Source organism: Aulonocara sp. 'chitande type north' Nkhata Bay, linkage group LG12 (assembly GCF_057382095.1).
Source record: "Aulonocara sp. 'chitande type north' Nkhata Bay isolate Kocher_YH1m ecotype deep benthic linkage group LG12, A_spYH_male_GT1.1, whole genome shotgun sequence".
NCBI lineage: Eukaryota > Metazoa > Chordata > Actinopteri > Cichliformes > Cichlidae > Aulonocara > Aulonocara sp. 'chitande type north' Nkhata Bay.
In genome coordinates, this window is record NC_141355.1 from 6,700,799 (window position 1) to 6,714,660 (window position 13,862).

At 45.6% G+C, this 13,862-nt stretch overlaps 1 protein-coding gene across 5 annotated transcripts in view; it reads left to right on the forward strand.

Moving 5' to 3' along the window:
- Positions 1-1,032: 1,032 nt before the first annotated feature.
- Positions 1,033-13,862, forward strand: part of kat6a (K(lysine) acetyltransferase 6A) — a 39,120-nt gene continuing 26,290 nt past the window's right edge. The window contains exons 1-2 of one of the 5 annotated variants that reach the window (XM_086313367.1): positions 1,033-1,629; positions 3,032-4,495. In XM_086313367.1, the coding sequence (XP_086169493.1) occupies positions 3,797-4,495 (699 nt within the window). In that variant the 5' untranslated portion in view covers positions 1,033-1,629; positions 3,032-3,796. The other 4 variants (XM_086313363.1, XM_086313365.1, XM_086313364.1 and 1 more) reach the window with 4 other exon arrangements.

A 13,862-nucleotide genomic window follows, 5' to 3' on the forward strand; every position in this document is an offset into this window, starting at 1 on the left:
GCAGGCTCCTCCTGAGTATTGTCCATCTGTTAGCTGGCCTACTGTACACAGTAATATAATGTGAGTCCTCAGGAGGCACGTGCTAATAGCAGCTCATGTGTTAACGCATCACACTATTTATCTTTGCAATAACACTACTGTTAATTACAATTAGTTGGTGATTTATTTGTCCCTGAAGGAGTGCGGGGAAAACAGCCAGTAAAATGTGACCTTACTGGGTTTTATTTGATCACCGCTGCACTGCTGGGGGTTCGCTCTCTCGCAGGACACCTCTAACATGGGAAAACATCAGGTCTAATTGCTCCCCTATAAGACACTGTCTCTGAGGACTGCTGTACACATCATTTTACACAAAGCTGCAGATAATTTAATTTCCACCCAGGGAGCTCTCGGCATTAGACTGCTGCCAGATTTCAAACACAAGTAACCTCCCGTGTCATGATGGTTGTGAAATTGAAGCAGCAAAAATCCGATTTCATCTACTGACTGATTTTCTTATGAATAAGGAAAGGGTTCTGCTTAGATTGTTCAAACTTCCCCGTGGCGCATTTAGAAATTATTATTACATGATTAGTAGTCTCTCTCTCCTGTCATTTTCTGCAACATACTATAAGTTTAAACACCCATGACTCGCACACATTCGCTTTAAAATTAAGCACAGTGTGGATTCGAGCACACAGAGAGCGATACCTTTAGACAAAGTTGCTTCCACCTGTCACCAGATGCCATAGTTGATGTGACTCTGAGAGCTGCACAAGCCCTGCTTTGGCCAAACGTGGATATAAAATAAAGGTGTTAGACTCGGTGTGTCATTTAATCAAACGTAACAAAGTGGGATGGCCGCAGAGACTTTACATTAACCGCTTCCTTTGCTGGAGAGATAATTCTGTGTTTCACAGTCTGATGAGCGATGCATCACTAAGACTACACTGCACAGGCAGATAATAACATGCTTTATCATGTACTGTAATACTCCAGATAGCTCCACACGGCAACATCTGATCACCTCTGGGGGGAGAAAAAAAATCTGGCTCAATTTCCATCTTCAGTTTAAAACACACACGGCTTCCACAATAGACTGCAATGTGGAGGAGTGTCTCACTTTGATCTTTAAATACCCTCTAACGTTAAGACACGCTCATTGGCTTTGATTTTTTTTTTTTTTTTTTACAACTGCCAGGCAAAATACAGACGCTCCCTTGAATCTCCTCCTGTGTAGCTGTAGTACAGCAGAGAATGCGTGAACACCTATCCTCTTTTTATTTTTTTCCCTCCTCCAACACAACCACCACCATCTGTCCCTTTCTTCCATTTCATGTGCTCAAGCAATATCCACACCCCTCTCATAGCAACAGCACGCCGCCGCCGCCCCCGCGCCTTGCAGTGAATTTTTCTTTTTTTCTTTTTGCTCCGTCCCCTGGATCTTCGCCTCGCACCATGCAGACGGTCCCTGGGCCCTGCCTGACTGTTCAGTCTTCCCCCCTCCCCCACCAGCCGTGCTCCTGTTTCACTCAAAGATGGCGTCGGCTCTAGAGCCCCTGGTCTCTGGCTGCATTTTTTGGGCTTGTTGTTGTCTTCGTTTCGCACGGTTTTGGCACCTTCTCCTCGGCGGCTCGATACCAAATTCCGGTGAGTAGCAGCGGAAGCCGGATGGGAGGATACGAGATTTTCTCCGCGGTCCGCTTTGCCCGAGCTTCCCTCCGAAACCAGAACCGGACCATCTCTGGCTTTCTGGGGAACCGCGAGAGGTAGAAGGGGAGAGGGGTACGGAGGGGATGGTGATCGCGGATGTGGGTGGGGGGTATAGAGGGGAGGGAGGGGGGCGAACAGAGGCCTAGCTTTACTCCGTTTTAGCGGCCTTGTCTTCACGGCACCGCAGGCTGTAGCGTTACGTGGGAGGGCGGTTAGCGGAGGGAGGAAGTCAGCGAGGTGCGGACCACTGGTAGGGATGCGTCTACGCGGGCAGAGCCTGCTCGCCCATGCCGAAGATTGAGAGCTAGGCCGCGGAACCAGCACTGCTGCAGAACCACCCGCTAAGACCATCTTAAATATTGCACTTGCCCGCTAGCCGAGATGGCCGTCTGCAAGTTGCATTGTGCCTCATACAAGGCCGCGATCTCACGTTAGTATCTGAGTGACATTCATGGGGAGAATATTCGCAGTGTTTGCTGTGGTGTGATGCTTTGTATTGTCAGAAATCCCAGGTCCATGCGGAAATGTTTGGTTTTTCTCTCGCTCTTCTGTGGTGGAGCGCTGGCTACCCCCCCAGTTTCACGCTGTTTACGTTTCAGGTTAGCGAGTAACATTAGTAACAGAGATCGTAACGCTAGCTTGTTGGCTAGCTTCTCACGTTAGCTTGCTACACAACAGCAGTAAGCGGGAAGGCTTGTTGTCAGATACTTTGCAGCCTGACATAATATGTGAGTAAACAGAACGACAGGAAACGGTTTGGCCATGCGACTGTTAATCTGGCTTTGATTATTAGCTAGCCTCGCGGCTAATGTTTGCTAACAGCTTTGACTGTAACATGTTTACGTTAGCAACCCAGCTAGCCAAGCTGTCAACTCTGTAGTGCACTTTTGAGGATGGGGTTGTTTACAATGTTTGTAACACACAGTTTTTAAACAGTTGCGTGAGGTATGAGTACGGTTCTTAATGTTTTTTCATTTTTAGAAGTTCTGGTCTTGTCACTGGCTGTGCGTTTCTTAGTGATAGTTGTTTAGTGGTACAATCGCATGGTGGTTTATTTAAAAACAGAAATCTGGGAAGTTGGCTAGGGATAATAAATATTATTACTTTTTCCCCCTTTTTTTTTACCAATTTCGTGTCTAGTATACGGAGTAATATAGTGATTCAAAAGGAAGGTATGGCTTTGTTTATATGAATGCCACCAGATGATGTGCCTGGGTTGTTTTGAAAAGATGAACCTTCTTGTTCTCTAAAATTGTAAAATTAGGTGCCCCATCTTTGCAGCCATGTGCTATAACCTCTTTCTTTGTGTCTGTTTTTTTTATTTTTCCCCCTCCTACAGTTTTCATCAGCTACTGAAGTGCAATAGGCATGAAGGTGATCGGTCCTGGCTGCTCCCTGTGGTGAGATATCTGTTCCGTCCCAGAGCTGAGAAGCTCAGACTGCTGGAAGAGAAAAAGGGAGCAAATGAGAACAAGCGAAAATAAGGAGATGTGGATGGAGAGGAAAACTCACAATCTTCTGGAGTGATATAATTATCAGAAACCTTTGTGCAATTGTCCTCGCGTTTATCACTGAAACACAATTTTCATGTCCCCGAGAGTCTGAGCAGAGGAGACTGCTGTTATTGGCAGTCCTTGTTTTTGTTTTTTCTTTTTTTTTTTCCGGGGGCCGTCTAAACAGGAAACGCCTACATTTTGTGAAAAGCCAAACCAAAATCTGCCCTGCCCAACCTTGGGTACTGTGGGAGTATAAGTTGGTAATAGATCTGAAGCTTCTTCTGCTCCCCCTGCCTCTTGCCAGGGATCTTCACCTGGCTGGAAGTGGGTGGTGGGTGGACCAGATTTTCACCAGGTGCAGGGTTGGCTCAGTTGGGTTGTGCTATGATCAGCTGCTCCTTTTCGTGCTGCTTATACTCAGCTTCTGAGGGACTCTCTGTGCGACCCCAGGACAAGGGATAGTAAGCTGGTAGAGGGCAAAAGGGAGGAGGAGGCGGCGGCGCTACGGCGCAAGCCAAGTGTTTACTTGGCTTACAGTCTCTACTTTTTTGTGTGTGTGGTCCTCGCGGTAAGGCCCCAGTGCTGCTGCACCCACCCAGACAGCAGCCATGGTGAAACTGGCAAACCCATTGTACACCCAATGGATTCTAGAGGCCATCAAGAAGGTAAAGAAGCAGAAGCAGCGACCATCAGAGGAGCGCATTTGCAATGCGGTCTCTATGTCCCATGGCCTGGACCGCAAAACAGTTCTGGAGCAGTTAGAGCTTAGTGTCAAGGATGGTACCATACTCAAGGTTACCAACAAAGGTCTCAACTCCTACAAGGACCCAGATAACCCTGGGCGCTTGGCCCTGCCCAAGCCCAAAGGTGTTGGCAGCTCCAGTGGCAGCGGAGGCGGCAGCTCCGGTGGAGGAGGTGGAGGAGCAGGTGGTGGCAGCAGCAGTGGAGGGAGCAGCTCTCACTCGCATTCGGGGAAGAAACCGGGTCTCGACTGGAACAAATTAATTAAGCGGGCACTGGAGGGGCTCCACGAGCCGGGTGGCTCCACCTTAAAGAACATCGAACGCTTCCTCAAGTGTCAGGCTGATGTGGCGGCGTACCTGTCGGGTAGCGGCTCCATGGGCCCGGGCCTCTTCCACCAGCAGCTGAGGGTAGCCCTCAAGAGAGCCGTGGCCCACGGGCGCGTGGCCAAACAGGGTCCACTGTTCCAGCTCCTCAGCCGTAGCAGCAACCAGGATGATGGGACTGGCACGGTGTCTCTGGAATCGCTGCCCCCGGTCCGGTTGCTGCCACACGAGAAAGACAAGGTAAAGTCTCTGCACACATGTAAAACCGCATGCATGCATTCTCAGACATGGACATACAAAATAAAATACACTTAAAGTAAAAATACAGCCACGTTTATTATGCTTTGTATGTCTGCGTTGGTTTGTCACATGGATTTGTTGCGCAGTGTTTGGATGATTTCGATTTTTTTTGTTATATGGCCTGTAAATGAGTGTCAATGATTACAGACCTGTTTGAGATCAAGATAGAACTGATCTCTAGTGAAAAAGTGATTGTGAAGCGCTGTTGCCTGTTGGCATCTGAAGGTCCTGATTAAAATCGCAGATATGCTTAAGACCGTATTTGAGATTGTTGTGGGAAGAAATCTAAAAGTCTGATGTGTTTATCAGTGAACTTTTTGGACCAACAGAGGGCAAGTGAGCATGATTTGTGAAAGTGAAAGCAACACATTCTTGTTGCTGATCTTTTACCTAAGACTCTGGTGCTGCATTTTCCCTGCTGCTCCAAATTTGTCATCCCCTGCAACCCTGTACTTTGCGACAGAGTAGTAAGCTTTCACTTTGTGTCACTTTTTAAGTTTTCAAATGGCATCTAAAGGAGTGGCTTAATGTTATAGTATCAGAGTTATTTGAAAAGTATCAGAGTGGCAGTGCAACAGGTTTGAGAGCAAGCACGATCCAACGTTCTGCCTCAAACTGAAGTATGACTTTGTGTTATCATCAGAGGAGAAAAAGAATAGATGCATCTTAGAAAGCTGGAGCAAGTCAGCTAGTCTGCCAGAGTGATGCTAGGTGAGTGGCTGGTGGGCTAGCAACACAGGATGAGAAGTTAAGGGGGAGTCACATGGCATCCAGCCTCCTGCAGGGACTGTGGACCAGCTGTGGGGCTGTTGCCTGTCAGGTGCTGTCGGGAGATGGGACAAAGAAAGAAAGGAAGCAAGGCAAGGGAAGGAACATAGACAAGTGAGAGAATAAGAGAGCAGGAGAGAGGTGGTCTGTAGCGTTGCCAGACGGAGAGGCTTGGATGACGCAAACTTTCAGGCTCCTGTAACCAGAAAGGGAGAGACGTAGCGGGAGGAGAAACTGAGGGAGACAGAATGAGTTGGAGAGAGGGCGAGGGAGAGGCAGACATGCAGGCGACAGAGGAGAGAGGGAACACACCCACTTTTGTAACCTGATCAGGGAGAGCAGCCGGCTGCTAACCTCTAGTTCTAAGGGCCAGAGATTTGTACACATACACACAGACTTGAACCCATTCTATTGCATGTTAAGACAAAAAAAAAGCAAGCAGACTGAGAGTGATGCCATCCTGGAAAAGAAACCACTCCCAGCAGGATGGAAAGGGTTCATCACAGGATGGAGGCGATCACTCAGATCAACTTTGGTTTGAATTGCAGTGACACGTCCTTCCAAATAAACCAAAACAATATCCGAAAGTCACCCTCCATGGCATAACGGGACTCACTGTAGGGGTCAGGCATTCAGGTTTTTCTTTTAACTCGACAGCCATCAGATTTGGAGAAGACTAGACTGATCATAAGCACTGTTTTGGCTGTCTTCTGGCTTTGTCTGGCCTCTGTGTGTACATGTCTGCAGCCACAGGGGCTCCTGCTTAAGGATGCCCATAGTCGTGCATGTGCACACACACAGAATAGGATTAGCCTAGAGAGCTGGCTGCAATCACATGGGCTCTGCCTAACACAGTGACCTGCTTGGCTGCAGATGATCCACCTCTTAAGACAAACAGAAATCAACCACCTCCTCTCTGACTCAGTGAGTGATCAGCCTGCTTTGCTGCCTCAGAGGCAAAATACAAACAGAATAAAGCATGCCTCAGTTTGAATGCATTGGTTTTTGCTTTCTTACCGTATGATCTGCCATGGTTCTTTTATTAGATTTGTTAGTTCACAGTAAATATTGGCAGAAGAGTCAATTGTAACACAAATGATTTCACTGAAAATGCCACCCTGTTGCATCAGTGAAATTTCATAATCAGCCTAAGAATATGAATTCAGTGGGCATGGATAGGGAGATTACTGCAGTTTCTTTTTGAAGCTTTGAGCTAAATGGTGCATGGAGAAGCTGCGGCAGCAGTGAGGAAATTGACATTTGTGTCTGGTAGTCACACAATATTCTGTTTTTCCTTTTTTGCCTGTTTTTTTTTTCCCCCCTCCCTCTTCTCAGCGCTTCTTCTTGTGCTGTGCCTTGATGAATCTCTCCAGGAGAAGGAACCACTCTGCCGCTCAATCATGTGTGTTTTGTGCGCCCCACGTTGCCGTGTTCTTGATGTATTTGTTAGTTTGTGTCTGTGTGAGTGGCACATGCGTCAAAGAGATAAAACTGTGCGCACGGAAGACCGAGAGACGGCGATGGTGCACGATCGCTCTGCTCCACTCGCTACTTTTCTACCCGCGCATCATTGCCATATTGCCCCGCATCATTGCTAACAGTTATGATTTCCCAAGGAAAGGAGGAGGGAGAGTGTGAGTAAAGGCAGCGGAGGGGGGAGGAAAATCAAAACAAATGGCTAAGCACTAGCATTGACCCCATTTGCAGGGAGATTTGTGTACTTAACTCGCTGATGTTTGCATCGGGGTGCTCCATTCAAACGGATCCCAGACCCTATTTCTGTCTCTCTGTCTCCCCCCTCTCTCACCCTAATAGGGTGCCATTGCCAGGTCATGCAGGGGGAGGTAAATGGGGGAGAAAAGTCAACCAGGGGTCATGGATATATAGATGGCAAACCTCATTGCCTCCCTGAGCACCCGTTAGCAGTATGAGGCTATGGCCATTAGGTGGGATGGGCTTGATGCTGGGCCTTTGTGTGTGTGTGTGTGTGTGTGTGTGTATGTATATATATATGTGTGTGTGTGTGTGTGTATATATATATATATATATATATATATATATATAATCTCTATATCTGTGTGGGTATACTTGTGTGTGTCAGTGTGTGATGTTCTTCCAGTTATAATAGGAAAGAGCAATCTTCTTGCCCTGCATTTGCCCTCCGCTCAACAGCTGGAGCGGGGTTAACCAGAGTTCTCAATGTCGTCGTGCAGTGTCACGGCGAGGACGTGTGAAAAAAGCGACTTGTGAACAGCAACACAGTTGCAGAGCTATGTTTTTACACTTGTACCCCTTATTGCAGTGATTTCCCTCCAAAATGTCCCACTGACCTTTAACAGATTTGGCTGATGTTAGCGTCAAGCAAGTGAACTGTTTTGCATGGTCCAATATACTCCTAACGTTGGGCACTGCATGTTATTATTAAAGATGCCCTAATGTGTCGCTATCAGCTGATATTTTACTGATAACAAATTAGCAAATAAAATGACATTTATGTATCATTGTCACTGCGCAGCACCAGCAATACATAAATATATACATAGGCATCAGCTATGAACCACATGGATATTTAAACAATAATATTGGCCCAGAACCTTAAAATTGGTGCACAGTTTCATAAAACTTGCCTGATATGGTTAACCTTCACATGCTTCGTTGTGCTGCTTCATGTCTTGCTGTTACAGGAGAGAACTTTTGTGCTTTTTCCCTGGATGCATGGAAGCATTTTCCAGAGTTAGCGCTGCACCACAAAAATGCTGGGAAAATGACTAAGTTGGGTGCAATGAAGTGGTTTCCACCCCAAACCCCCAGTCTGGTGTTAGCTCGTCTTGAATTACAGATTTTTGACTGATCCAAAAAAAAATTTCAACAAGTGAAATAATTTGCCCCGCTTTCCCTTTGACAAGCACCAATTGTTTCCATTTTGACAGAAACCCGGCCTCGGCTGACCCCCCCATTAGTGTCCAAAGTTTTAAAAAAAAGAAAAAAAAAGTCTCATTCTGTACAGCTTTAAGCTCACGCTTCGCTGTAACCACAAGCACAATTCTTGTTTGACACTTGGTGGTACCCGCCAGCAGAGAGATGGGAAAACTGTTTTTAGCGTTCACTTATTTAAAGGGCCACTTTACTCAAAACACAATGGAGGCTCTTGATGGATTGAAAATTAATTGCACGCTATTTTGGTAATGGGATAATATGAGGATTTGCTGCTCTTCTCTGTTCTATTTATTGTGTTTTGTCAAATTAAAGCAGCCACCGGAGGATAACTGGTTGGTATTTGACACCATTTTCTACTTATTTGGTTCAAACAATTAATTAGTTAATTGGGGGAAAATGAGCCAGCATTGACTATGATCAGTTACAGCCCTAAAGCACAACACTACACTGTCTTGGTTTGGCAACAGTTCCTAACTAATATGGCTTGGGTGGACTTGAACCCGGGACACTGAAGTAAGGACTCTAGCCTTTGGGTCATGGGTCACCTGCTCAAGCAGCTGAGCTATAGTGGTATACAGAGCTAGGGCTGTTCGATATAACGATATATATCGGATGACGATATAAAAACGTCTATCGTTTCATTTCACGCTGTCGTTTGTTTCGTGGTGTCGCAAAATAAACTGTTTACGGCAATATTTTTTTTCATCGTTTTGATGGTCACTGTAGTGGCTATATTAATTTCTTAAAGTTCTCTCTTTCTCTTATATTTTATATAACCACACTACAGACAGACAAGCGCCTGTTTTTATGCATTGTCGTTAGCAACAATGACGGTAACACCATCAAGTGTCCGCTTGTTTATGTTGCACATAAACCTTTCACAATAAAGCTCAGGATCCTGTTGAGACTTTTCAAAATAAACTGAATCACGTGAAAGAGCAGATTATTTACAGATGAGAAGTCAAAAAGAGCCGCCAGGTGCTAAAAAATAAACCTTATACTCAAGCGTTAGAACAGGCTTTTCCCCGCAGCACGCCGTGTAATAAATACTCACAAAGAAAACGGCGGCCTTTACAACTTATGTCTAAAAATGTATAGTTTCATGCATCGGTTAAAACACTCGACTCCAGCTACATGACGCGCAGCCGGAAACACTTCCCGCAAGTCGAGCTGCCTGAGATTCACAGAATTTACAGAAAATGTTATATTTTTGTGATTTATATCGTTATCGGACGATAGAATTCTTATATCAGGATATGAGATTTTGGTCATATCACACAGCCCTATACAGAGGTAACAAAAGTTGTTTTCCTATGTGGTTTCATGCTATAGCCTTCCCTGAAGCACACAGACTGTACATGCTTGAACTTTTGCACGTTTGAAATAAGCGTGCATATGGGGCGCAGCTGCATTGATCCATCCCAAAGACACGTCAGATGATGGCTACCTCTGTCAGTGTGAATTGGAATTGTCACTTAGTGTAACCGTGTCATGCAGAGACATGAGCTTTCCCTTCTCTGCTCTCTGTTTTACCTGTCTGTAGACGTAGAGTGGAGTGGCAAGTGGTGAAGATGAGTTTACTCAAACTGACACCTTGTTGTATTATTGTATGTCCTGTAAGAGCTTGACTAAGATGGACAGATATTTAAATGTCTGAAAGTCATGCTAAAATATCTGAATCTGGCTGGTCATTATGTTGAAATTTAGTTTTCATTTTTCAAGTTTTGATCACTTGCAGTTGGTGTTCATACACCTAAAATGTTTTTAGCAGTGTTCAGCTTTGGCACCAGCCAGGTTTCACTTGCCGTCTTGCAGTGAGACTCTGCGAGCCACATATTAACTGCTACGAACAGATGCAACTGGCCAAGAGTCTATAGAAGCTACATTAGCAGTAGTGGCAGTGCCCAAAGGGGAGCAGTAACCTCGAGCTCACCAGTGAGTGATGTGAATGGCATTTGGCACGGGAACCTTAGCTGTGTGAGGCCTCGCGTACGGCTAACCTCACCATCCCCACAAATGGAGCCAATGTGTTGAGCAGCTGTGGAAGTGACGGCTGGAGCACGGCCAGTCCCGCTTCGTTTGATGCCGTGATTTAGCTCCGTGCACCCTGGCTAACCTCGATGATTTTTTTTCTTCCTTTTTTAAATGGAGGGCGATGGCTCGGCTGAAGGGAGGGGACGCACTGCACATCGCAGGGTCTTCCGCAAGCTGTCGCTGGATAACGCAGCCCGGTTATTTTCACGTCACTACCCGGCCAATGGAGCTACAGGGATTTGAGATTTCAGATGCTTTATTTACTTTTACATGCCAGCTATTGTCACAAGAGCATCCGTGCGTGTAAGCCAACCGACAGCACGTCAAGGTGTGTCTCATGACTACCAGTGTTCAGACCATCTAATGATTCTCGGAGTGAGTGTTTGTGTGTTGTCTGGCTGCGCAGCGTGCCCTGTAACAGTGATCAATGAGTTTGTGTTGGAGGTTGGGGGGGGGGGAACATAAGGGAAGTGTGGTGGTAGTGTTGGGGGGCCAGCTGAGATCAGGCTCCCATGTTAATGAGATCCTTGACTTGAGACAAGGACAACAGCAACGCTTTTCTCTCTTTTTCTCCCATTGCCTTTTATTCCAACACCCCCCACCACCACCTCCTTCATTTCTCCTTTCGTCCTTCCCTCCATTGTGCTCCCCTTCCTGTCTCCCTCCCCTGTCCTCTGTCTTTGAGAGAGCTGTGCATATGGAGGGGAAACCAGGTCACCACCATTTTTTTTAAAAATGTATTTTTGTTAATAACCTATTATCCCTCTGAACACGGCATTCATGTTAACACACAGGAGGAGAGTTGACTGTTCTGTGGTTAATGGATCCATAAAACATCAGTGGGTGTGTCAGCTGGATCAGACTAGGCTGTCTTCAACTGTTGTACAACTGTTGTTCTAGGTGACTTTTTTTTTTTTTTAAGGGGAAACCTTTTACTTGTATGACAGGTTTTTATGGGGTTTTCTTTTTAATGCCGTCTTGTAAAAGCAGGTAGCTAATAACAGTTACAGTAAGGTGTGTCTTTTTTTGTGGCTTCCAAATAATCCTCGGAGCCAAAATGTGTAAACGCCAGCTCAACGTAGATCTGCACAAACACGCACGCCTCAAGTTAAATGTCGAAGAAGTCTGAGAGGTTTCTGGAATATCGCCGTGGCGCAACAAGGGCTCTGGCAACTAGCGCTTTAAAAGGAAAGGTTGAAACTGGGAAGACGGCTGTTCCTGGGAAGAATTTGAGATTCACACTTCCAAGAGGATTGGCTTTTCCTTTTCATTTGTAGTGGCAGTCAGTAACTGAAGCCTCACTGTAGCGCGCGTCTCTAAACAAGGTGTCTGCGTGAAAGGCAGCACGCCCTCTCCCTCTCACTCTTTCTCAGCTCTTGTTTACTCGAGCGCTCAGAGGCCGAGTGGCAGCAGTTGACCTCCTCCGGCATGGAAGGGGTTAAAGCGCCAGGAATGATTGAGGTGTTGGTAGCACGCAGGCTGCTCCGAGGACTGGTGCACATTCTTTCTTTCTCCCTCGCTCATTGCTTTCCCTTCCCTCTCCTGCCCTCTGGATTGTTATTTTTGTCCTCGCTGTCTTTTTTTTTTTTTTCCACACAGCGCTCCTCCTTTTTTTTTTTTTTTTTTTCTCCTTGTTGTTGCTGACTTCCATTTCTTTTTAGTGAAATTGTCGACTTGTTTTGTAGCTCAGTTATTTTCATAATACTGATGGAGATTGGTAATGACTTGTTTTTCATTTTCGCAGTATAAACTAGTGCACGATCACCATTTATAGAAGTTTTGCCTGTAAAGTTGTAAAACCTTTTCACAGATAGAGCCGGCGCGTATATGTTTCTCCACAGCTAAGCCTCTGTCCTCCTCCTGTGCTCTCTGCATGTCTCTGCTTATCTGCCTCTTCTTTGCCTGCTCCATTCCTCTCTCCATTTACCTCTCACTTCCCTTAACTTTCTTATTGTATCCCCTTTTCTCTCTCAGTCCCTGCACTGTTTAGGGTGGGGGGTGCTGAAGCAGCCTGAGTTAGAAGGAAATGAACCCAATAAATCAAGCTCTTGTCCTCGTCTCCTCCCTGCCAGAGCAAGCGGCCTACCTAGCTCGGCGCAGCTACGTGCATTTACCCTGCTGTGCTGTAAAAACCTTAACACCAGCTTCACTCACTGCCATGTTGGTGTTTCCTTTGTACTTCTTGTGTCGTTAATAAAGGAGAGCACCTTTATTGTTAGGGTTGTGTTGATTAAAAAGTGTCCTTGAGACAGATGATGTTTAGAGTTTCCAATAAAGGTCAAATTTGTCCTGTTTTTCTGTGTCTGTCTCGGTTTGGTTTTAAATTACAAACTAACATAACTGTGCCTTCTGGGAGACATTAAGGGTTTTTTTTATCTTCTTTTTGTACCCCTCTGCTTTCTGTTAAGCCGTGCATGTGTCGGTGAAACTGCACAAGCACATGGCAGGTGACAACAAGCATTTATCCATCTAAGAGATCGACAGAGAGCCAGCTCAGGTTGTCACTTTGTGGATTCACAGTATGTTTAGTGTGGTAAGAGGCCCCATCTGATTAAAGATGAAGGTTTCAAAGTCATGATGACAGAGTGCCAGTTTCAGGGTGATCGAGGGCGGCACAGGAAGAAAGATGCACACATCACGTACTCTTGGTTTCTGTAGGCAGTGTAAAAGATACCGCGATGAAAGTAGACCTGCTGATGTGACTGAAAGCACATGCCAATAAGCACCCACTGGATAGTTTTGCTTTCTGACACTTAAAACGACCTAACATTTATAAAATGGTCTGAATGTGGCATTCACTATGACTCAAAATAAGTGACTGAGCCCTGAAACCCAACAGAGAAGTGATTACACAGGTCTTTAAGTGCAGTTTTCCCAGAAACTACTGTTTATCGCCCCCGGTTGCCATTAAATGTGGGTTTAAGGCACTTCAGTGTTGCTTTACTTTGCAGACCAGGAAGTAAAATCCTTTTATTTTTTTATATATACCGTATTTCCCGGACTACAAAGCGCACCTGAATATTAGCCGCACAAGCTAAAATCAGGGGAAAATCCTGTTTTGTACATACATTAGCCGCACCTGACTAAAAGCCGCAGGTGTTTCCATGTTGACTTATCATATGTAAGAGAATATGCACAAAGCGAATTGTCAGGAAAGAGATGGCTGTTTGGAGACACATCCCTTTTATTAATATTTTGAAAAACAAGTTATGGGTACATATTTGCATAACTTTTTAGGTATATGTACAAGTAGCGGTAATTACAAGTAGGAAACATGTACTGTGCTTCATAAATGAGTAACAAATGTAGTACATAACAATAACCTAGGGCACACCAGAAAAATTGATTGGACTACCTTTTAGGCTCAGGTGCAGTGACACGGCTTTAACAAGAAGAAAAGTCAGTCATTCACCACAATCTTTCTCTTCTTCCTGCGCACTAAAACCACCAAAGTCCTCTTCTCCAGTGTCGGATACGAACAGGCTCAGGATGGCTACGTCATCCACTGTCAGCTTCTTTCCTTTGTTGTCAGTGTCAGAGTCGAACACCCTCTGAAGGGCCGTGGCGG